Genomic DNA, 25,058 nt, shown 5'->3' on the forward strand with positions numbered 1-25,058 from the left:
TCTGTTTCAAGTTCACGCAGGTTGTCTTTCATGCCAGCCAAATCTTGCACAAAAACTGAGTTAGTTAGATAGATGCAGAAGAGGACTACGTGTGAACATGTGAATTTTCTTTTAGTTCTGACTTTAAACTCAGCACAAAAAAAAATGCACATGTGGCCCTAATCCTCTTCAGTATCTTCTGTAGTTCAGTGTGTAGTTCCCATCCTGTATGTCACAGGTGACTTTAACTGACCGTGGTAGCCTACCCATAATTCTGACTTTAATCTCAGAACCAACTCTTTTCATTCTGCCTTTAAAGTCAGAATCCTGTAGTTAAACTCTTCTATAGTTAAATGCTTGTGCATCCCTTTGTATTTTTGCCTCTACATAGCTCTTACTGTGCATTCACACCTAAAGCGAAGGTAATATTCTACTGGTGCGAACCGCATAATAACTTATTCTTCAGAACTCCAACGTTTCTTCCCGCCAAATTCATTGTTTACCAACAATGGAAGATATAACCACCATTAAGAATCTTTACCTGTTGTTAAAGTACCAGAGACATCAGAGCACACTGTCGTGTATGGGTTAATAACATCACCATCTACAGCGCGACATCCCTGTCACTCTGCTCCAATCCGAAAAGGAATGCCGATAGGCCATCACAACACAGTATCAAGCGAAATGCCACCAAAGTTAGTTTTTGAAATTGAGTGAACCTGTGCCATTCCAGCCGCCTGCTTGCCTTGGGGGGGAAATTTGCATGTTAGAGTCTTTGCATTGATTTTGTATGTTTTTGCGCCACGCCTTAGCTTTTGGTAGGACCGCACATTTTCTGCATCATAGCAGGTGGAATCCTATCTGATGGTACATTTTGAAGCACTTTGGCATTCCTACTTAACTTGCCTAGTCAATTCTTGAAGAGAATCTTTGAGTTCCAGTTCTAACCTGTGAGCCAGGCAGTGTACAGAGTGTTTTTGAGTCTGGCGTTAGTCCACTGGCTTGCCCAGTGTGCATGGCAGCCCCATCGGAGTCTATTCTTATGCAGTGGGTCTTCATTAAATCATCATCCATTCCGGCTTTATTTAGACTTGCCATCATAGAGTTGTAAATGGATTTAGTATCGACCCAATCTGTATAGACAAAGTTCCACTATATCCAGGTAATCATTATCCACATCACCCTTACCAATACCATAAAATCATATACTGTATGATTATATTGGGACGTCTGTGAATGGTACTTTCATCAATTGTGGTGCTTAACCATGGTTGCAATTCATGCACATTGGGGACAATTGGAATTCCCTTGGAACAGGGCCCTTATGCCCCGTGTCCATCGAGCGGGGCGGCTGGGGTCGAGTGGTTTGGAGTGGCTCAGAGCGGGACAGCTCGGTTCGGCTCAATCTGGCTGGCATCTCCACCACAGGCAGTACCCATATGGTGCGGGTTTAGGCTGGATGGCGATAGCCGTGGCAGCTACGTAAGCATCATGGCATCATAGCAGCGACACAGTCTAGCCTGCTAATAAATTCAATGAAAAAGAAGAACGCGATACAATAAACCAAGAGCAACAATGGAGGTTGTCCAACAGCTCCTGATCTCTCTTCTTGGGACATTTTCTTGAATTAACAAAGCTTTCACCATGCCAATACCTTGCGGGCACTGTGTTTGTTTATTTTTTATCCCCCTGTCGCACGGAAATGACGTTTCTGTCGTCCAATCAACGGACGGACACAGTTCACGTGTCACTCATTTACACCATTTGCCGAATCCAGAGATGAACCCCGGTTACTTAGCTGACTAAATTGGCCCCTAGAAAGTTATAAACCTTCTAAAAAATAAGGCCTAAAAAAAGTTCTTGGCCCGGTGCATAGGGTGTTGTGATTGGTCAGTGCATGTTGAGGAAAGTTAGACTGGTCCTTTCAGACCATCGTAGTTCATTTCATTTGTACAGAAGGTCTGGAATAGCCTGGCACCGCCCACCTACCTACTTCCGCTCAATTTTCATTCAACTTCAGTACTAGGTCTGGGTCTGCTTCATATGCATGGGTTCCTTGGAAGCCAGATTTTGGCGGTCCAATCAGCGAACAGAGGGAGTGGCTGAGAACGATGACGTTCAGGTCGCGCGCCAGTTTCAGTTGTAGTCAGAGGAAGACCAGGAATACAATGGAGAAGGATACGAGAGAAGCTATTCGGTCTGTTGTGGGATCGCTGCCGAATATCGATCAATTAAAGCCGGAGCAAGAACAAGCTTTGCTGACCTTTGTTGGTGGCCATGATGTTGGCGTTTCTACCCACCGGGTTCGGGAAAGGTTTGATTTTCCAGCTGGCTCCGTTAGGGGTGAAGGAGCCGGTCCCGTCGCATGACATACGTCAGGACCAAACGCTATGCGATTGGTTATGGCAGATCCAGAGTGGCACTGGGCAGATCCAATCATTTTAAAACTTCAACAGACACCCGCCGATCCCACAACAGACCGAATAGCTTCTCTCGTATCCTTCTCCATTGTCATCCTCTGACTACAACTGAAACTGGCGCGCGACCTCGACATCATCGTTCTCAGCCACTCCCTCTGATTGCTGATTGGACCGCCAAAAATCTGGCTTCGAAGGAACGTATTCATATTAAGCAGACCCAGACCTAGTACCTAGAGTGGGAATTTAACCCGAAGCCTGATGCAAGATCGGGAGTGCTTTGCAAACTATCTCAGGCTTTGTTATTACTTCTGTGCAAGTGATAATAAAGTATTTATCTTTCAAACCTTGTCCTTTTCAACCTCTGGTATCTTGTTAAAGTGTTAACGTGTGAGGTTTTATCCACACACACAACAGCATCCACACACACACTCCACAACCTATTAACAGAAGCTCGGTCACCTGAGACCTGGTTCAGGTCTTGCAAGGAGCATCGTATTCCGAGCACTAAAGAGTCTATGTTAGCCATCTACCTCCGAAAAACGGTAATGTTCAACACCTGCAAACCCATCCATTTAATGTTATAATCCATCAAAAATCTGTCATTGTTGAATATATTCTAGCTTTAGTACCGCTATATCTGGCCATGACTACTACTTAGTGGGGTACTTTACCACTATAATTAACATAATTAACTGTTTGGCCTATTTTGGTTCAATCAGAGTAACATGCAGCCTTGCTTGTCCTCTTTTCAAAGTCACTGAAGTCTCAATGCCATACAATTGGCCATTGACACCCGAGAGAGAGAGAGAGAGAGAGAGAGAGAGAGAGAGAGAGAGAGAGAGAGAGAGAGAGAGAGAGAGAGAGAGAGAGAGAGAGAGAGAGAGAGAGAGAGAGAGAGAGAGAGAGAGAGAGAGAGAGAGAGAGAGAGAGAGAGAGAGAGAGAGAGAGAGAGAGAGAGAGAGAGAGAGAGAGAGAGAGAGAGAGAGAGAGAGAGAGAGAGAGAGAGAGAGAGAGAGAGAGAGAGAGAGAGAGAGAGAGAGAGAGAGCGCGAGCGCGCATTTCGATATAAGATGATTCAGATTTGGAATGTGGATTTAACATATAATTCTAATTTGTGGCATGGAAATTGCGGAGCATTTTTTAAAAATTAAGCAAAGCTCGAGCTAAATCGAGCTTTTATTTGTATTGAATGTGATATTACCTAAATCAGACGTTGCCTACATTATTCACTGTTTTAGGGAGCTATGTTGCCTGATGCACATTTCGACGATAGATGGCGCTGTTGTTGTAAAACGACAAAATTTGGTGCTCTTACGTGTGTGTTAGTGTGTGATTTTGGTTCTGTGCGCTTTGTTTTCCAGGTGATCCAGTTGGGTCCTTTCCGCTCTCCGTACAGGAATGCAGACTGCATTACGTCAGTTATCCTGCCAGCAGTGAGAAAGTTTCGTCTGTCCACGGTGATTACTACTATCAGTGGACGCGTTTTTTATGTATATATATATATATATATATTTATACATATCATAACTGGACCTGGCGATTTATTGGTGTACGTGTGGCCGAAAGATGAAACACTCAACGCATCCATAGCCCCACTGCTTCAGAATGAGATATTGCTGGAACCTTTAAAGAGCAGTCAACGAGATTAGATGGAGAAACTGGAAGGTAGGCTAATGCTTTTCACATGTTGTTTGTGCGCTGGATATTCACAAATTTGCTTCGATTTAAGCGAGTGTTGCTCCTGGCTAGTTTAAAGAGGTAGCCTGCACGATGTTGAAATCGGGATGTATTTACTTAAAAATTACCTAGAAATGAGCTATTTCTGAACATTAAAAGGAAAACCATCCGTATTGCCTAAAGACTGTTGCAATTGTCGCTCGACCGTATTGTGGACATATCCACTCCACGTACCATCACGCAATCACAAAAAGGCAATGCTATTTTACATCATTACATTGTTTATGTCTGTTAGACACAGATCGTGGACACCACTGCGCATGTTGTGGAGGACCGATTGAAGACTCTCATCACATGAAGATTCTCCAGGACACATGGCATAACGCCTGCTTCCAGTAAGTTTCTAAACCGTTTGCAAAACAAAAGCTTTTCCATTTTGCGTTCTACAACATGTCCCATAGGGGCCCGACAGAGATGCATCTCGCAGGCATTCCGTGAATGTTTTTGTTTTGATTGACTCAGGAAACGAAATGTATTCAAATGCACTCAATTGCTTTATCTGCAGATTGGTATTCGGGTTTGGCATCTGGGGGAAGTTACCCTACGTTCCCAGAGGTTTCAGACCTTTCCTTGTATATAAATAGCCCGTTTTATTTGTGGGCCGTCCACTTGTCCTAATTGGACATTTATAGTTAGAGTGTGAAATGTAGTTACAGTGATACCCCTTTCCATTTGTGGGCCTTCCACCTGTCATAGTTGGACATTTATAGTTACAACGGAAATGTAGTCATACGTTTGTTTATAACAAGATGCTATAGTCATACCCAATGAATGGAAGTATAGATGGCGTGACCACAGTGGCTAACCCATCGTACAGCACCTCTGAGAACTCTAATCTCAACTTCCCTCCCTTTTTTCAGTACTGCTTCATCATTCAATAACCTGGAATGTAGAAGAGGGCTCTAGAAGAAGTGTGAATTGTCAATAGCTTGCTCGAGCAGACACCTCATCTTCTTTAATACAGACACAAGTTATTTATTGTAGCCCAATATTTTTGTATCATTTTGTTAGTTGAAGAACTTTCACCAGCCTGACTCAATTATTCACAACTGGAATATGTGCAACTATTCTATAGGCTTCTCCTTGTTTACATGAGGTTTATAATTCTCTTTACAGGGTTTTCAAAATATCTCAATCAGTTAGTAAGCGCTGGGAAGAGCCGAGCGTGTTGAAGTCTTACCTGTACTACGGGTGCTGTACAAAGTACAAACCCTATTCAAACAAACACAGAATTTCAAGCATCACTGATCACTTGGCACTTAAAATAGTGTTCACTTGTATTTTCTCGCCGGAGGCCAGGGGGTGTGGGTCAAAGTACTTTATTTCCCTACAAGAAACTCAAAACGTTCTCCTCCACCCCCCTCCCCCTCCCTCCATTAGCACAAAGCTAACTAAAGGGACATTCTTTGTGAATGTCACCCGCTGCGTCGCGGCTATTGTCCATTGTTGTGCGCTCAGTGGCAGCCGTGTAAAGGTGCCCTCCTGTGTAAACACGGCCAGAATGATGACATCAGCCCAGTTCCAGTAACCCTGAAGGGGGTTCAGGGGGGCCTGTAGGTAACAACAGTAGTAAAGGCCCCTGCCACGCTCCCAGCCGCGGCATTCCTAGACGACGACTCAGAGACCAGGCTTAGTCCTCAGAGACGCTTGCGGCGAAGTTGGCCCCTTTTCTCGCTCCCTAGACACCTTGATTGTTCCGGCTCGCTGCAAATAACGTTTGACTCGGTGCTTCAGGTACTATTACGTACCCATGTTGCCTTTCTGGTGCATGATAACTAGCTTGCTAGTTTCCTGTGTTAGGCAGTATTACGTTGATGCATTTGACAAAAGTGGGTTACACACGTTTAAGAAATGATACACACACATAGTCTATTCTTAAGTTGTTCCCATCTCATAGTACTATTAGAAGAATGTATTTTAAATGCATGTTTACATTTAATACAAGGCAATTGTAGACCATTAGGATAAAGCGCTTAACTCAAATGGCTCAAGCCGTGTCTGACAGAATAATTCTTAACATGTGGTACATGTATGGTTTCAGTCGCAAGAGTTTTCCTTCTCTTTCACCTCGTCTTCAAGGGGTTCTCGTACAATACACACAGGAAACAGTCTGTCAGTCACCCCGAGTTATGAATAATAAGTCATGGTAAACTTGCCAACTTGCCAGCCAGGCTCATATTAAGGGCCTTCTTGCAGTCTACAAAATTCAGAATTCTCCGCTCTCGGAATTAAAGGAAATGATGAATGTTTACTTTTTTCAGTGTTTATGTTGGCTCGTCCATTGTATTGTCTCTAGCCCGGCCACCTGCGTGGGCCCCGTCCTAACGCATACCCTGAAGTGTGTTTGTTTAGTTTTTTTGTCCCAGAGAATCGTTCCTATCTGGTCTTTGATATCTCTGAGGCGTTTGAGTTTGTTTTTGATGTGGAGGGACTGCTGGGAACTGGCTGTCTAACAATTGTTGTGTGTTTCACTAGGGAGAGTAAGACATGTCGACTGAGCTAGGCTCTGCGCAGGGGCTTCAATATATGTGTGTGTGTGTGTGTGTGTGTGTGTGTGTGTGTGTGTGTGTGTGTGTGTGTGTGTGTGTGTGTGTGTGTGTGTGTGTGTGTGTGTGTGTGTGTGTGTGTGTGTGTGTGTGTGTGTGTGTGGTGCTGCGTGTTAGTTCTTATCCTAAGGCCTTAATGAGCAGGTAGGGGTTATACCTCTTGCCCCTTGACCAAAGGTAGACTCACAGGGTTTCGAAAGCCCTCCCCACTACACTATCCTGGCCCCTGGTCCTTGACATAGACACACGCATGTGAAAGTAACCAGAGGGAACTGTGTGGACTGGAGGAGGATGTATGTGGTCTGCCTTCTGCCACGTTATGCATATTTATGTTACGGTTGAGGCGAGGTGAGAGTCCTTTGCAGTGTTATTGTGAATAGGTGCTTCATGAAAGCTATTGAAGAGTTGAGTATCTTTGACAGTATCTGCATGACCGCATCAACCTACCTTAGCAGACGTCACAAAGTATCAATGAAGTACAATATTGCAGATTTTTTTCATATTGAGAATCTGGCATACCCGGCAATGACAAACAAATACACATAGCAGAATCCTGATTCCGGATATAGTCATTTCATCTCAAATGTCGCTCTATTTTTCTAACTCGTATTAATTCACACTTTGTACTTTATGCCAATCTGAGGATAATCATGTTTCAGCGGTATTAAAGTTCAGTAAAATATTGTTCACTAATGTTAAATAGCCAAGCTCAGATTCAGGCCCAGTTCATGTATTACCAACATATGTAAAAAGCAACTGGTCAGAGTGCTTTGTAGCTATAGGAATCAAACCTAACCTTACTACAATTCTTAAATTAATTTTATAGAGGCAGTGAGTAATGAATAGGTGGTACATTTCAACAAACCACCTACTAAATTTCACAGAGGTAGCTCTTCTCAAATGCATTCTAAATTCAAGAGCTAAAGTAACCCAAGTCAACAGGGGGGCAAATGTCAAGTTAGTGACACTGTCTGTTTTGGTCTGGGTCTTTCCGTCCCGGTTGCTGTGTGATGTCTCCAACACCCCATCAGACATGTTTCTAATAGGATACATGGCTCCGGTCCAGCCGGCTCCTAGGACAGCTTAGCTCCCTAATGTGATCTTTATCGGTGGAAGACTTCCCGCTCCACTTCCCCAGTATTATGCTGCACTGTGGAGCATCAAGGAAGCATTTTCCTTTATCCGTGCCTGGCCTGCTTGTCTTTAAAAACAGTGTTATTGAACTATTAAGTCAAGTCAATTGCCTCAGAGTCAATTTGCCCTTGATTAAAGTCTCAAAGGACTACATTTTACAACAGCACCTAAGCTCTCGAAAGGGCAATGGAAACTCCCAAAATCCAAGGGAAGGAACCCTGGGAGTTAAAACAGAAACAAAGGTCCCTCCATAGAAACAAAGGTCAAGTTGAACTAAGTAAATGGTAGATGAAGTAAAAATAACCTGACAATGACTAAACTTTGTTTTAATGAAGCCGTGTTTGTGTGGCACATTAAAATGGTTATCAGAAGTCTTCAAAGCTAGGCAGTCGCCTTCCTCTCTGGTAGTTCTACATTTCGTGAACATTGTAGGACATTTGTATGATGTTGAAGCTGGTCATGCTGCGTCTGATTAATCTAGCGTTAGCGTAGCCCACAGACAACGATGCCCTTTGTTTGGCATCTACCTCTCCCCTGTCTCCATACCTTTACACGGCATCATTCCACCCAGCCTATTTACACTTGACAGATTAAAAGGTATTTTATACTATATCTATACACTATAATATTGAATTGAGTTAACTTGACCAAAGAAATGTAAATTCTCTTTTGACAGGCACTCATGTCTGCTGCAAATCATGTTATAAGCATGAAACATCGCTGCCTTCTGCAGTTATGTCTCGGTTTTCGATTGGAAAAACCTGCACCATAGCGGTTTTGTAGCTAATATTAAATCATCTCGGAATGATGAGGCAAGGAGAGGAATAACATGTGTTTTTTTATTTCTGGTAACTTCATCCATCTGGATTATTAAGTGTGACGCAATATTCTTTTGTTGACCTCAGTTGACTTTTCTGTTACTAACTGATCATAAAGCTCTGCTGCTGGTCGAAAGGCTAAAGTCCACAGATGCCCCTTGTTGTGGATGGCAAAATCAATAAGTCTGCAAATAGGTTTGCTCATCCTTTTGATTGCGCTGTGTACCGGTGGCTGAACCTGTTTCCATGCATTTGCATAACGCACAGCAGTTGAGACATGCCCGTTGGCTCCAAGTGTCGCAGCTGCGCTCACCTTCAGCGTTCCACTCTTAACTATGTGAACATTCCGTCTCTGGTTTCACTGTCACTCCTACCTCCCATCAACCCTCTCCCATTAATCTGCTGGTCTTCTCAGCCTGTCATTATGATAAGAAATAGTAATCGTGACTTCGTATTTCAAACCTGGAATGACATATTTCTTCAAAGTCATGCTGCATCCCCGTATCGCTCAAAGATCTTCAGATTAGTTGTCGGTCAGTAAGCCCAGTGTTCAGTGAGATAAAAGGCACTACGTTAGCACAAAGGGTTCTGTCAGGAGTTATTTTGACCCACATGAGAAACCACTCTGTGGTAAGAGAGCTGCGGGAATGCCCAGAGATCTTCCTTGACTTATCCAGGAGGGATTTGCTGCCACAGTAGTGTCAACCCGAAGCCTTTTCCGGCATTTTTCCAACCCTTCTTCTGAAATTCTATTTTAAAATGCTCATAGATTGCGGTCTTCCTTGTGCTTCTTTTTTTTTTAAGCCCTTTCATACAACTGGTTCGAATTAAGGTGCAGGAATGCAAGTAAGGTGGGGCTACATTTTAGGATGTATTGTTAAGAGCAAGTCAGGATCAACCTGTGTATGTTTCCTGGCTCAGTCTGCTAGCTGACACTTTTATTGTCCTGCGTTTTCCGAGACTCGTAACACAAGACTCCACACGATTCATGGGTTGAGCTCTTTCCACCCAAGTTGTTTAAACTCCAACATGATCGACATGGACGGAAAAAGTACACACCGTCACCTGAACGGACTTCCACCTCCAGTCGCTGTCAGTCTGTGGTGTATGGCTTCTGGGCTCCCTCTATTTGCCCTTTCACTTGTCCCTCCACACATCCACAGCCCATGGGTATCTTTAACTGTCAAATGTCAGCCTGTTCATCAAATACAAATTGTTATTGTTTTATTGTTGTCCAAAGTTTGACTTTGTCCAAAGTTTGACTTTGGACAACTGCCCTTTTTTTTCCCTTCCCTTTTTGGTGTTCCTGCTGTGTTTTGTTCTGTTTTGCGGGACTTGTCTGCAGCTCTTTTTGACCCTCTGATTGGTAGGTGAAGTTAAGGCTGGAAGGCATACTGACAAAGTCACAGTTTGTTCTGGTTTGTAGTTTGGCAGTCAGGATTGTACTCTGGATTTGAGTCAGAAATCGTTCAATTCATCAAGTGTCCTCTATAATTCTTTCTTATGTGCCGTTTGTTTTATATACCTTATGTATTTGTGTTTTTAAGGACCCCTCGAGTTCACGCTTGAGAGGTTGTCCTTCAATAAAACTTTCCATGTGCTCTCTCGCCCTCATTCTTTCTTTCCTTCATTTTCTTTTTTTGATATGAAAAATGTAAGATCCAGGCATCTGCCTACTTGTCACTATCCTATCACATTTATACAGAATATTGCTCTCTTAAATAAACTTTTTTGGGATACTTGAGCTATTCTATTCACTTTTTTTCTTGGTTACTTCTTTGGTTTGAAATTTTGAGGAGGGCTGAGATTCAAGCATTTCTATGCCATTAGCTTGCTTTTTCTTTTAATGTGCACATGACAATAACCTGGAAATCCCTCTCCCTCCCTCCCTTCCTCCCTCCCCCTGCAGGTGTTCGGTTTGCTCAGACCACCTGACCAACTGGTACTATGAGAAGGGCGGGAAGCTGTACTGTGCCAAGCACTACTGGGAGACGTTTGGGGGCCAGTGCCACGGCTGCTCCCTGCTGATGACTGGTCCTGCCATGGTGAGTGGAAAGGGGGGGGGCAGATGAAAGCTCTGGGTCGCTACGCCGGTGTGTGCATTTATGGTTGTAATTCTGAGTGTAGTCCATCTAAAGTCACTAATTCTGTGTCATCTGGCGACATTCTCCCCACGTTACAATGTGTAGTAAAGCGTTGTGCAAATGAGCACGACTTGTAGACGCTCCCATAAAACTAGAAAACATATCGAATTAATCTTGTGTTTTATGAGACAATTCAGTGATATAACTGTTAAAAGGCAGTCATGGGTTTGTCTGTGTGAGTGACAAGAGCTGTGGGTTGTCTTGTTTGGATTCTGAGGCTCTTCCATCGTGGGGGGGAAGGTTGAGGTTTTTCCCCCTCTAAAGCTAAGTGGTGTAAGGGGGTAAACTCAACTTTTCTCTGTTGGCATTTGTGGGGGGTTGCCAAAGGAGAACGATTAGCTCAGATTACAACAGCCCTTTTAAGTTTGGTTCATTATTATTTTATATGTATGTACATGTATGTACATGGACAAATCAAAGAAATTGTTATCAGTACGGCTGAATTTCATTCACTGCAGCTTGTGTGGCAGAATTTATTAATAAATCAACAAATAAAACCAAAAGTTGTAAATGAAGTGCTGGCATGAGTCACCTCATTCCACTTGCTCCCAGGTGTTTGAGATTACTGGCAGCAGAAAATACAAACCCAGCTGCTGTTAACAGGGAGAACGCGTAGAATAGAGGGAATGTATTTTGACACTGTGTGAGCTGAGCTGGAAACACAGCGTTAGTGGGGCCCCGGCCGAAAACGACCCTGTTGTGCAATGGGTTACCCCCTTGTGGCCCCCATTCACTTCTCCCCTGTTCAGAGAAACACCACAGAGCACACCGCCACCACTACCAATACCCCCCCCCGACTGCAACACACAGAGCGGTCCAATGGGTAGATGGCAGAGTGGAAGGTGGTTTAGGTTTGGAGTCTGTCCATCACATCGTTGAAGCCTTGATGTGGTGAGAAGTGTAGAGACGCTCGCTGGCGCTGAACAATGGCGTGGCTGGCGTCACCAACCAAGGGAATAATGACACTCCCCCCCCCCCCCCCCCCCCCCCCCCCAGCGCTGTGCTGCTGCTACCTAAATCATAGTGAGCACTGTGGTCGTACAATGACAACTTTATGTATTCGACATCAGTTCCATGACGACGGCGCAAGAACCGCCAAACATAATAAAACATGAATTCTATGATACTCGAGATGAAAGAGAGCGGGAGCCCTTGTGTGCCAAACAAACACAAACCACACAAACCGACATCAGAATTAAACACCGGTGTCAAAATGTACTTATTTGATTAAGGTCAGGGAAGCTTCATGATGCTATCAAAGACGAGTGACAAGTTGATGGGCCGCACCCTTGATTTTGTCTAGAATCTATCCAAACTTCGAAACACAGCCGTGATTTATGGGAACATCAATCATTTGCTCCTCTTTGATTGAGTTTCACATACACTATACAACGCCAAGAGCACCAAAAGGGATATACATGAGTACAGCCACAATAGATAAATAGATAGGGTCATTGCAGTCAGAAAGTTATAGCAAGCAGTAAAGGGCCAACAGAAGAGAAGGGGCTTTTAAAGTTAAGTTATTGTCACAGATTACCAGTAGATTAACATTTGAACATGTTAAATGAAAAAGGGGAAACTTTGAGTGAGGGTAGGGATTCAAATGATACAATAAAAGTTAGATTGACCACCTGTGGCTCCGTAGGGGTGAAAAAAGGGTCCTGCCTGTCAAGTCTTTACCGGACTCATAAAACACAAACTAATGGTTTTGGTCTGAGAGTAAAAGGGACCAGAGAATGTTTTCCGTTCTTCTTTTTTCAAACGTTCATTTCATGAATAATCACCAACTATTAAAGGGACATCCAAAACATCCAAACTATTTAACAGCTTTCATTGCAACCAGCATTATTTTATTCTTTCCTGTTTTATTGTTCTGCAGAGCCTTTTAAATGTTTTTAACCCCACAAAGCAAAGAACATTCTGGGGCCTTCAGATTTTCTGCTGCCATCTTGGCCATGTCTTTTTGGTGGTTGGTTGTCTTGTTAACCTCATAACCAGAAACAGAATCATGGCTACCCCTCAGGGTCATGTGTCATCATGCATGCACCAATAGATAACGATCTGAAATCTTTCGGAAGCTACATCATCTTGTTCGGAATGAGCAATGAACAACCTTTATCAGATTAGCATCTGTGGCTCTGGCCATCACATTGTTGTTTGTTATCTTACATTAATTTAATTTGATTAGACCTTTCACAGCAACCATTTTGTCAACATAGTTCCATATAGCCTGTGTGGAAATGTGTTATATGTGTTATTGCGTTACAATTGTGGTACATACGAGGAACCAAGCCCAGATGAGCCTTCCCTCTCGGTAACCCTTCTCTCTATGTGATGCTAGTTTACCTTGGTCAATAACTGTCAGCAGCTGGCCGAGCCTGTGGCTGTTGTGACGGAGATCAGTGTTGACTCGTTGCCTTACAGGGAAGACACACACACGCACTTAGGTTCATATCAACCCTTTTCCCACTGCAATGACAGACATCCATTCCCAGCATTCTGACTCAGCAACGGTTGTGACTGAAAGGGGAAGGAGCCACAAGTCATTAATTGCACATGTAATACATGACTTATACTCATGTGTGTACAAGGAGACACGTCCTATAGCCTTCCGTTTTCTGTTTTTAGGGCTCAGGGTTTAGATAGGGCCAAGTCTCGGCATCTCAGGATTTGTTGACCCCTAATGCTCAATATACTTGTTTGTGTAAGCTGTCCAACTGCCGTTGAAATATGGTAATTTCGACGGGGTCACTGGTAGGTGCAGGTTTTTTGTCTAATGAAACCCAGAGTTTCCTACCTTCTTTCTTTGTGTCCTTGTACGCCCTGCTTAAGCAAGTCATACAAATGCGCATAAACCCTCACAATCTCAGCGAAGTCTTGCTTCAAAACGGGTTTGTCTTTAAATAAATTTACACTGACCGCAGATTGTCAAATTGTACAGATACCAAACATTTATGGATTCCAGATGCGGTTCTAGTCATTCATGTGGCATTGTGGACCAACTGCAGGCAGCGCAGTATTGGTGGTGATTTGGGTGAAGTTTGAATACTTCCACTGAGCGCTCTGCACACACTGCGGCCAGAGAAACCCAATGTGGGGCTTTGTTCTCGTCCCAAACCGGCCATATTGTCCGTGAGAACACACCATTTTCGTTTTTCTGTGTTTGTGTCACTGAAAACAAAAACCCTAACCCTAAAGCCAAACCCTAACAACTAAAAACCAAACCGTATAATCGTGCTAGACATGCGGTCATGTCGCATGAGCAAGGGAGATGAGAGAGTGACAGTGTTACTTCATTTGCCTGAAGAATAGTTGTTTAAAGGGGGGGGGACATGTGGGAGACTAGCGTGAGACAAGCGACCGAGGGGGGTGGTGGGAGAGAGTTGGAGAGAAAGAGAGAGAGAGAGAGAGAGAGAGAGAGAGTTCCGCTGACATCATGGCTGGTTTCAGACAAACAGCCTCAGACAGACTGGGAGGTGAAAGCAGGTGTTACCTGATGCATCACAGCCCCGCCTTCCTCCCCCCCCCCCCCCCCCCCCTCACCCAGCAGCCTGCTGGGAGGATGGGCTGTGACACGCAGCCAGTGAAGATAACACTGCAGATGATCGCCCAGCACTCATCAGGGCACTGTAGCTCCAGGTCCCTGGAGTCTAGCAGAATGAAGACGTGGCCCTTGTGTTTTTGTTTGCAGGTGGCCGGGGAGTTCAAGTACCACCCCGAGTGCTTCGTGTGCCTCTGCTGTAAGGTGGTGATCGAGGACCGGGACACGTACGCGCTGGTGGAGCGCTCCAAACTATACTGGTGAGAAGCCCGTGGATACAGTGGGACCAGTGTCCCTGGGACCAGGAGACCTTGTTGTGCTGTGGACATGTGGGACCATATCGGCCTGGTTTTACAGCGTTTCTGGCCCAGCAGGGTGTTTGTTAGAGTAGTACCGGTTAACTAATAGGCATTCACTGCATCTTTTGTTAACATAGTTATACAAAAACATTATATTTGTATTTTTGTTTTGTTTTGTTTTCTTATTAATTATTTTTTTAAGTTTCAACCATCCTCAACTTCTTATTTGATTATCGTTTATCAGATTTTCAAGTCTATCAACTAAAGCAAACCAACATTGAAAATAAATGCTGTGAATTGATTTATCTTTGGAAATATATTAACTTATCTTTCCTTGTACTATAAGTTTATTGATCAAACACTGTTATCCTAAATGATCAGTAAATTGATTTTAGATGCGCGTCATTCAGGAGGACAAAGGAGACATCCCAGACACTACTAGACTATCCTGTGTCCTATTGCGATCGGCCGCTGTGTGCCGTGTTTCCATGACGACCTCTCCTCTCTCCACTCTGGTTGTGCAGCGGGGACTGCTACAAGCTGGTGGTCCTGGAGCCTGTGCTGGAGAAGCACTCGTCCCAGGACTCTTTGCTGGACTCCCTGCCCCACACGGTCACACTCATCTCCATGCCGTCCGCCGCCAACGGCAAGCGGGGCTTCTCGGCGTCCGTGCAGAGGGACTCCAGCAGCGCCGTGGCCAGCGTTCAGGTCAAAGAGTGAGTAGTGATGACCGTCACAGTGTGCTAGCCGGCCTGAGGTCTTCCACTCACTCACTCACTCACTCACTCACTCACTCACTCACTCACTCACTCACTCACTCACTCACTCACTCACTCACTCACTCACTCACTCACTCACTCACTCACTCACTCACTCACTCACTCACTCACTCACTCACTCACTCACTCACTCACTCACTCACTCACTCATACTGCTTCAAGCATTCTCTCTCACACACATGATAATGTGTGGCTAATGCTTAACAGAATGAGTAAAAGCTGATTACGTGGTAGTATAACCCAACAGTCAAAGACGGATCAATCATAATTGGACGGAATAAGACAAACGGATACAATAAAATAACTGTAAATGACCAGGAGAACTTTACCAGTCGGGCCAATGTTAGGATTAAAGGTCAAAAAAATAAAAATGTCATAAAAGGTAAAGTGCAAAGTAGCAGGAAGCTTAAGTTCTGCTCTCCTATTCCCTCTACAGGGAGCATGTGAACAGAGCTCCCCCAGTCCTCAGACGTGCATAATTGCACGTCTGTTAAATAAGCGTGTGTGTACACGCCTGCAAATTACAAGTTTTCAGGGTGTTGTTTGTATTCTTTGTTTGCCAAGCGTAGAGTTAGTACAGTAGTTCTTTCCACATATGATAACCACATCGTGCCATTATTTTAAGAGACTCTTTATAGAATTACTTACACCTCTGCTCCGATTCAGGGTTCGAGGAATGCTCATCAGCCCGGAGCTCCGGAACGCCATTCATGTGGGAGACCGGATTCTGGAGATAAACGGTCTGCCAGTGGCCACACTGTTGGAAGAGGAGGTGGGTTAATGCAAGAGAGAGGTCTTTTACGCTAGCTATTGCGTGTGTGTGTGTGTGTGTGTGTGTGTGTGTGTGTGTGTGTGTGTGTGTGTGTGTGTGTGTGTGTGTGTGTGTGTGTGTGTGTGTGTGTGTGTGTGTGTGTGTGTGTGTGTGTGTGTGTGTGTGGTTTTGATTTAAATTCTCACTCCCTCTTTGCCACCACAGCTCAATGGGTTGACCAACACATACCTTTTGTTATGCCGAGCATTCCTTCACCTGTGCTTTCGTCCAATGGGAGAGGGCGGTCACCTGGAACTGCTCCAGTTAATTGGCACTGCTTCATCATTAGACACATTCCAGTTCTGTGTTCTGAACCTTATGTCGCTGTTCCCACGCATTCACCTGCTCACCCCTGGCGCATTACTATCATTACTCGCATAGGTGAATTTAATTTAACTTACATTCCTCAGATGCATTGCGGACATGGTGTATAACTCTCTTTGATTTGTCGTTGCATACCGTTCTATCTTTGTACTCGAGACAGACGAGAATGCCAGTAGGATGATCAAACATACTGTGTTCAAGTATGTTCCTTACATCACCATTCAGGCCAAGTGAAGGTGCAATTCATAGAAAGTAATTTACTGTAATCCTTCATTCAACACTACAACACTTTGCGGTGTTCGAGTAGAGTCTGTTTTATTAACAGCCTGAGCTGCCCAAAGAGCTGCACATGCCCACACCCTAAACTAAACCCCTCTAAAGCACAAGGGGAAATAAACTCTCCAATTAAGATGCAGAATTGACCACACACCCATACATCTGTTATTGCACCTCTCTTTTATTCCAACCAATGTATTGCTCTGCTGTCCATCTACAGTAGCCTTTCCTTAAAAACAAACGCATGTATGCATGTTTCCTTTATTTAAAAAAAGGTGCTCTCTTCTGATTGGCTGCGCTCAGGTCGACGCCCTGGTCCACCGCACCAGCCAGACGCTGCAGCTGCTCCTAGAGTACGACCCGGTGAGGCAGCGCCTGGACCGGCTGAGGCTGGGCTCCCCCCTGGACCAGCTGGGGGTCCCCGCCACCGGCCGCATGCGTCTCTCCTCGCCCTCGGACGCCGTGCTGGAGCGGGCGGGCGTGGTGGACAACAGCGCCCTGAAGAGGCGCTCGCTGAGGTGCGTGCGGAGCGGCCGTCCCCGCGAGCCGGCTCTCCTCTGAGGCTGTCGAGCCAGCTCTCCTCTGAGGCTGTCGAGCCGGCTTCCATTACTGAATCGGTCGCACTCCCTCCAAGGCCCCGCGTTTTATGAGGCCTTCTCACTCTTAAGCCCTCCAAAGGGCGAGAGAGCGAGGCCAATCCAAGGGAGGGAATCCGCAGAAGGGGGATCTGTTCTTCCAGGGATGTTTTGAGGGCAAAATGTGCTAACGTTGGCAGACTGAAAGGATGTGGGCACTGATAGCAGGAGGAATACAACGGGGATGGAATGATCGGATACCAAGGTTAACAGCTCATTATGAGCTAGATACCTTCATTTTATTTTAAATTGCGTACATTCCTGACCCTTTTGACCAAAAGTGGCATGTTTGCAGCTCTAAAATATCTCAGACACGTGATGGGTTCAAGTCTGATCAATAAGAGCAAGAGACTCTGCATCAGCTGACGGTTAAAGGGCAGGGGTTTTCCATTTGACGCATGGTTACACAGAGCTGGGCTGGAGATGTGTTGGTGTTGTTGTTGTTGTTGTTGTTGTTGTTGCTGACGGCGGCTCTCTCCTCCAGGCGCAGTAACAGCATCTGTAAATCCCCGGGGCCCGTCTCCCCCAAGGACCATCCCTTTCTATCGCGGGACATCGGGCGCTCTGAGTCCCTGCGTTCCTCCAGCAGCTGCTCTCATCGCATCTTCCGCCCCTGTGACCTGATCCACGGCGAGGTCCTGGGGAAGGGTTTCTTCGGCCAGGCCATTAAGGTGAGGGTCCGCCTGACCACGGCCGCCATTTTAGAAACGGCTTCTGTTAACAGGCAGTGTTGACTGTCACCATTTTAATTTTATAATAGATAGGCCTTAATAATAACTCTGTTGTTCTGTAATGTCTGTGGCATTGTGGTCTGAAGTTTGAATTTGATGTCAGTTGGATCTGGTTTTTTATTTATATTTCAAAGTGCATTTAATTGCACAATGGCAGTTAAATGTGTGTACTGTTTATTTTCGTAACTGGGCATTAAACACAATTCCCATAAAAACGTTTAAGCTAATTTTGTCAACTGAATCTGGCAGGTTACCCACAAAGCCACGGGGGAGGTGATGGTGATGAAGGAGTTACTGCGCTGTGATGAAGAGACACAGAAGACGTTCCTGAAGGAGGTCAGTCATTTCTAAAATTGCAGTGGCAGTGGCATCACAGCATCGACAGCAACAAGAATCACCGTTGTCAAATCTTCCAACAAATGAACTATCTTCCAAAGTAATCATTAGGATTCTTTGACATAGGATTTGAATTCAAAATCCTACACAATGTACGTATATCAGTCTAGAACAGGATTTCCCTCCACGCTGTTGGGGCCTGGTCAGTATTCTGTGGGTTGAGGCTTGGACCTCATGACCGAGTTAACAGAGCAGCTTTCACACGCCCCCTCTAATGAAGCCTCTTCTATTTAGAGCTGCGTTGGTGCTGGTGTTGTACATGTGGCGCGATGGCGCCACATGTACAACACCAGTCACGGAGCACTAAAATGATCGATGATAGTGAAGGACACTTTAGCGAGTTCCCACCTGGACGACCTGGTTTCCACCAGCTGAATTGTAAAGTTTGACCTATGACCTGTGTTGACCTTAGGTAAAGGTCATGCGGAGCCTGGAGCACCCCCATGTGTTGAAGTTCATCGGCGTCCTCTACAAGGAGAAGAGGCTCAATCTGATCACAGAGTACATCAGGGGAGGGACCCTCAAAGACTACATCAGAGACATGGTACGATGCCCTGTGTGTGTGTGTGTGTGTGTGTGTGTGTGTGTGTGTGTGTGTGTGTGTGTGTGTGTGTGTGTGTGTGTGTGTGTGTGTGTGTGTGTGTGTCTTGACCAACAGATTGGCATTGACTTTACAGAGGTGTGTGTGTGTCTCTCTTTCTCTGGCTGTGGAAAAAATGTAGGCTGGCCCAGAATGAGCTCTCTGTCTGTGTATGTATGTGTGTGTGTTTTGTATATATAAATGTGTGTGTGTGTGTGAGAGGAGACCTAAGTTGAACCTTGTAGGCCGCTGATGAAAGCCTGTATAGTTTGGCTGGCATGTGAGTGGGCTTTGCCAGGAAACCAGAGTACACGTAGAAAGTGTTCCCAGGTGGAAGATCCCCTCCCCCTCCTCCTCCTACCCTCCCTTCCCCCTCACAGCCTGGCAGCGGGCCAGCGAATCATATGGTCCCTGAGTAGCAGAGGGGCTTTGGACCTTGTGTCGTGTTTTGAAGCAAAACTCTTTTAATTCGCCTTCAAATGTGACTTTTCAGATGCAAGGCAGAACCCCAGATTATGTGTTTTATGCCTTTTGTTTTCTTTCTCCCTCCCCCCCTCTTCTTTCTCTCGCTCTGTCTCTCTCATTAAAATGACAGGACCTGTTTCCATGGGAACAGAGGGTCAGCTTTGCCAAGAGCATCGCGTCTGGCATGGTGAGTTGGTTTCCTGTCCAATTAGACTCCCTTCAATTTTTTTTTGGAGTTGCTTATAGGACTATACCATTCTGTGTGATCAAACCACCGTAAACATCCGTCAAGGTTTTGCTGAAACATCCGTTACCAATCTCAGTTATTGTACAGTTTCTGCCGGAGAGAATCGTTTAGCGTGCGCGCGCCTGCCATGAATGTAAACAATGCCAAGATAGCACTTTCGTCTTTTGGAAGCATTGTACTCCGTCAGGAAGGAGTTTGTGGTGTCGCCAACAGCGAATCGCCATACGGGTACTTTACAAATGTCTTAACACAAAGACAAAAGTACTATATTGCCAATGTTTACAATTGTAGCTGGCACATTCACGGAAATTCTCTCAGGCCAAATCAGAACATCAAAGAGATTATGAATATTGGTTACGGATGTTTTAGAGAAGTCAGTAGAGGCGGTTATGTCGATATGATCGCGGTGATGTCCTCCCAACGTTTGTTGTTGCTGTTGTTTCATGTCGCCATCAAACCCTCCGCATGAAGCTACCATGTATTCAATCACTCAATTACAGACATGCCAAAGGATCACCGCACATTCGGTATGTGATGTTTGTTGTTCTTTGTTGTTGTGCTTAGGCCTACCTTCATTCCATGAGCATCATCCACCGCGACCTGAACTCTCACAACTGCCTGGTTAAACTGGTAGGGCACAAACTACTTCGGACCAACACTCCTATCAAAACATGTTAATGTGCATGTCTATTTAATGTATTTTTGTCTTAAATGGCACTGCTTCTGCAGCGCTCTCACTTTTAAATCTGTCTTAAATCTGTATACTTGTTTGCATGTGACAAATAAACCTTCTTGAAACTTGAATGCCAATTGTAGTTAAAAAAAAACACTTATTTCCTTGTTGTCGCGGTGTTTCCCTTTTTGAATCGTTGTTTATTCATGCGTGCTTCCCACTCCCTGCTCCGAAAGGACAACACGGTGGTGGTGGCCGACTTTGGGCTGTCCCGGCTCGTTGTGGAGGAGAAGGTCAAGCCCGTCGAAAAGCCCACCTCAAAAAAGAGAGTGTTCAGGCGCATCGACCGCAAGAAGCGCTACACGGTGGTGGGGAACCCCTACTGGATGGCCCCGGAGATGCTCAACGGTGAGCGTCAGAGCAAACTCTGCAGACCCTGAGGCGCCATGCTGCATCCCGTCTGTGATTTCAATAATGTGATGGCTATTGTATTTTGTACGTCCCGGCCCTTAAAAATAGTACTTTTTGCATTGTGTAGCGTCTTATCCTAGCTATCTTTGTTGCATACGGTGAATGGGTTAACCTAGCAGTTGTAAGTTCTTTGCACTAATTTCTATGACTGTCTTTACTGTGCCAACGGTGATATATAGTGTTGTTATTCTTTCTCCGGACAAATCGACTTATTGTAAGTCGCTTTGGATGAAAGCGTCGGCTAAATGCCCTTAATGTAAATCTATAAATGTGATGACAATTGTTTCACGTTCTCCCTTTTCTTTGACTCTAATCTCCAGGGAAACGCTACGACGAGAAGGTGGATATCTTCTCCTTCGGGATCGTGCTTTGCGAGGTAATGGCTGGTCCTAAATTCTAACACGCTTAACGCTCCATTCTAGTCGGATGTCTCAAGACGCCCAAACTGCGGTCCAGGTGGATTAACTTTTTGTCTTGTTTGCTCCTGTTTTTTTTGCTTCCTCTCCAGATCATTGGACAGGTCTACGCCGACCCCGAATGCCTGCCCAGGACTAATGACTTTGGTCTGAATGTGGAGAAGTTCTGGGAGAAATTCCTTCCTGAAGACTGCCCGCCTGGTTTCTTCCCTCTGGCGGTGGCCTGTTGTAACCTGCTACCAGACAACCGGTAGGTGGACCTGGCCATCGATCAGTCAAACTCTATTTATATGGCGCTTTCAGTGTGGCACAAGTGTTTAAAAGAATAATAAAACAATGCTATTCACAGAGAAACATTTGAGAGGTAGATTTAAACGAAAAAGCTTATACACGACTTGATTACATTTGTTAATTAGGTTGATGTAAAATGTTTTAAAACTAAGCTTTTTAATCAATAATGGCAATGGGTTTCTGCTTAAAATTGACCTAAACAACCCCAAATTAACCCAAATGATAAGTTCTTTGAGCTTTCTTGACAGTTAGTGGTTTGTATGTAAGTAGTAGGTGTTTGTCTTCTGGGAAGCTTTAACTGAGGGGACACGTGTTGTAGAAGGGAACAGAGTGTATCGCCGCCCAGCGTTCACCCTGTGTGACCTGGCAGCTCTCTGCTCTGTGCTGCCCCAGGAGCCAACAGGAGATAGCATCTCAGTTTCACCCTTCAGATTCCTATGACATGATTGTTTCCCTGTGTTGTAGACTTTGCTTCCGTTATTTTAACCTCTGGCGTTCTCTCTTTTTCTATTTCTCTATTTTTCTCTCTCGTTTTCCCTCTCTTTCTCTGGCTCTCTTTTTCTGTATTTAATTATTCCTTGTTTTTTTTTTCTTGCTCAGACCCCCGTTCCAGAAGCTGGAGGACTTCTTCAAGGCCATGGCCCTCAACCAGGAGCTTGGCATCCCGCTGCCTGCTGAACTGGAGGAGCTCCACCAGAGTCTGTGTCGAGATCAGGGGCCCAAGGACGACGCTCCAGGCACCGGTCAATCCGTGGGCTCGGGTCAGGCCTTGGCCCCGGGCGCGGATAGTACCGTGGCCCCTTCAACGGGTCCGACCGTGGCCCCGTGCACAGATCAGACCGTGGACCTCGCAGCCTCGCCCCAGAGCTCCGCGATGACGGGTGACGACGGCCCCTAACAGACGATGGCCAATCAAAGTGGAGCTTTGTTTAGTCAATGAGCAACGGTGGACTTCTGTCTTTTCCGTGGCCAATGAGGAAGACTGAGAAAAAACTGGATCAGCGCATGTAGCCATAGCCAGCTTCCTAAACGGACCGCCCCCTGACTACAAACAAAGTAGTAGTACCCAACCTTACAGCCAGCTATCGACAACGCCACTACGACCTTACTACAATCTCACAGCAACCTAACTTCAAAGTTACAGAAACCTTAGTGACTTCTAAGAGCACACTTACTGCAACCTTACTACAACCTTTCAGCAATTTTACTGCAAGCTACCTACAACTTTTCATCAGCGTTACTGGAACCTTACTACAGCCTTCACAAACCATTATAGCCAACTGTCTACAACTTTACCACAACCTTATTTTACTAAAACCTTATGGAATCATTCCAACGATCATACTACAACCTTACAGCAACATTCCTGCAACCTTCCCATAATCCTGTCTGCATCCTGACTAGAACCTGATTACGATCTTACTATATGCCCCGACGGCTACCTTGACAATAGGATTAACCGCCCTCCTGCCTACAATCCTGAGCCAAACATAACTTTATTTGGCTTGTGTTTCATGCCTCAATCATGTACAGACACTTGAGCGGTTCTGTCCAAAGACCAACGAGGAATCTTCTAATAGGGTGTAATAGGGTCTACTATGTGAGGAATGCAGGTGAGTATTCGCCCAGCAGAGAAACCCCAACATGCATTAGAAATATCTAGTCGATTGGAAGGTCAGAGAAAGAGCTGAAGGCGGGGCTTATAAAGGAATTTTGTTTACCGACGAGACGATTGGTGAACCAAAGTAACATTGGTTGAAAAATATAGTGTCATGGAAATTTGCATTGGTGGCTTTGTTTTTCACCTTGATGTGTAATATAATGACCAACAGTTCGATTTTACGATGAGTACAGTGTTGTAGGAAATCTTCTTCTGAATTTTTAAGGAAATGTTTTAATGAGCCTTATTGTTGAATTAGTTTTTTTTCTACATTCAACAAAGTTTTTACCAGATATTCACTGTTCTTAGGAGCCTTTAGATCAAAGCAGATTTTGCCACTAAAGTTAACAGTTTATGTATATACTTTGTTAAATGAATGCATTTTCTTCTTACCAATGTTTTCATGAAAAACAGGGTGGTTGGTTTTTATAAAGGACTTATTTAAGTTGTGGTAGGAAAACTTGCTGCTGATCATTTGAGAGTTCTTGCTTAACTGTGTTCTCCAAGACGCTGTACAACTTACTAAAGAGATAACGTGTACAAACTGGATTTATACCTTTTATCGTGTAAAGAAATGTATAGAGATGTGTGTATATACATATCTATATATATATATATATATATATGGTTCTAATTTTAAGGATTTTTTTTTTAATGGGACTAATGGATTTGTAGATTTCGAGACAATTTTGTAATTATTTTTGCTAGCATCTTAAGGTACGGACTTGCCAGATTCAACCACTTCTATCACTGTACTGATTCTGTAATAAACCTTTTTGAATTAAGGGTTGGCCTTGTGTTTTGGCTGCTAAAAACACATGCACATTATAATATTAAGAGAATTGAATTGAACAGTCAATGTGTGAGAGAAGCTACCTCCAGGGTTAGCGAGCTGCACATCCCTTGAAGGAAATTACAAAATTATTACTAAGTAGGATTTGATGAGCGGGAAACCAGTGGAGGCTGCAGGAGACATACAGTGACAACAGCCCGTGGCACTGCAGGAAGAGAACTCCGTGCCTTGATGGACCCATCAACAGCTCCCTGAACAGAGACCCAGCAGTGACAGCAGGCCAGGGCTGGCAATTACTTTGTCCTACTGGTCCAGAGACCAAGAGGCCATTCAGTCAAACGTAATCGTCAAAATGTTTTGAAAAACAATGCCCGGTTTATAGATCACCGTCTTCCTGTGTTTCTTAAAAATACAGGAAACAAAAAATACTGGAAAAGAAAAATAAGTACAGAACATATTTAAAAACGTGCTTCAACTTATCAACGTATACCCCAGAAGATCAGTACACTGATCATCTGATCATCAGATCATCACTGACCAGAAGATCAGTACACTGATCATCTGGGGCATGCTGAAAGCCGAAGACATTGTTTAGAAATATAAATATCACTCTAGAGGAAGAACCGGTAAGACAATAAACCCTTAGGTGTCAACTGGAAATTGTGAGGGAGGGGCTCCGCTTGCATCCTGAAAATGGCCAGTAACGGTCATTGCGGTATGCCGTTAATCGACAACGTCCAATATGTTTCAAGCTTTGGGGAAGACCAGAACATATGCAAGACTGTCCATATTAGACTTCCACATTAGACTTCCATTTAAGGTGTTCATGTTACATATTCAGGGTAGGTGTCCATAGTACACGTGCCTGTTAGATGTTCAGGATCCATTTAGA

General features: G+C 44.6%; 1 protein-coding gene across 2 annotated transcripts; it reads left to right on the plus strand.

Annotated features, from left to right (window-relative positions):
- The first annotated feature begins 3,738 nt into the window (after nucleotides 1-3,738).
- limk2 (LIM domain kinase 2) lies at nucleotides 3,739-24,158 on the plus strand. 2 transcript variants are annotated; one of them, XM_060054118.1, is made up of 16 exons: nucleotides 3,739-4,075; nucleotides 4,392-4,471; nucleotides 10,544-10,679; nucleotides 14,470-14,579; nucleotides 15,143-15,334; nucleotides 16,064-16,169; nucleotides 17,112-17,326; nucleotides 17,928-18,114; nucleotides 18,424-18,510; nucleotides 18,983-19,114; nucleotides 19,746-19,802; nucleotides 20,427-20,492; nucleotides 20,772-20,943; nucleotides 21,327-21,382; nucleotides 21,515-21,672; nucleotides 22,314-24,158. In XM_060054118.1, exons 1-16 carry the CDS (start codon nucleotides 4,049-4,051, stop codon nucleotides 22,609-22,611), a joined length of 2,079 nt encoding a protein of 692 aa, XP_059910101.1. In that variant the 5' UTR covers nucleotides 3,739-4,048; the 3' UTR covers nucleotides 22,612-24,158. The 2 variants fall into 2 exon arrangements, with proteins under 2 accessions (XP_059910101.1, XP_059910098.1); XM_060054115.1 differs by having other exon boundaries at nucleotides 3,739-4,064; nucleotides 4,372-4,471.
- Nucleotides 24,159-25,058: the final 900 nt, after the last annotated feature.

This window comes from Gadus macrocephalus, chromosome 6 (genome assembly GCF_031168955.1).
Source record: "Gadus macrocephalus chromosome 6, ASM3116895v1".
Taxonomy (NCBI): Eukaryota; Metazoa; Chordata; class Actinopteri; order Gadiformes; family Gadidae; genus Gadus; species Gadus macrocephalus.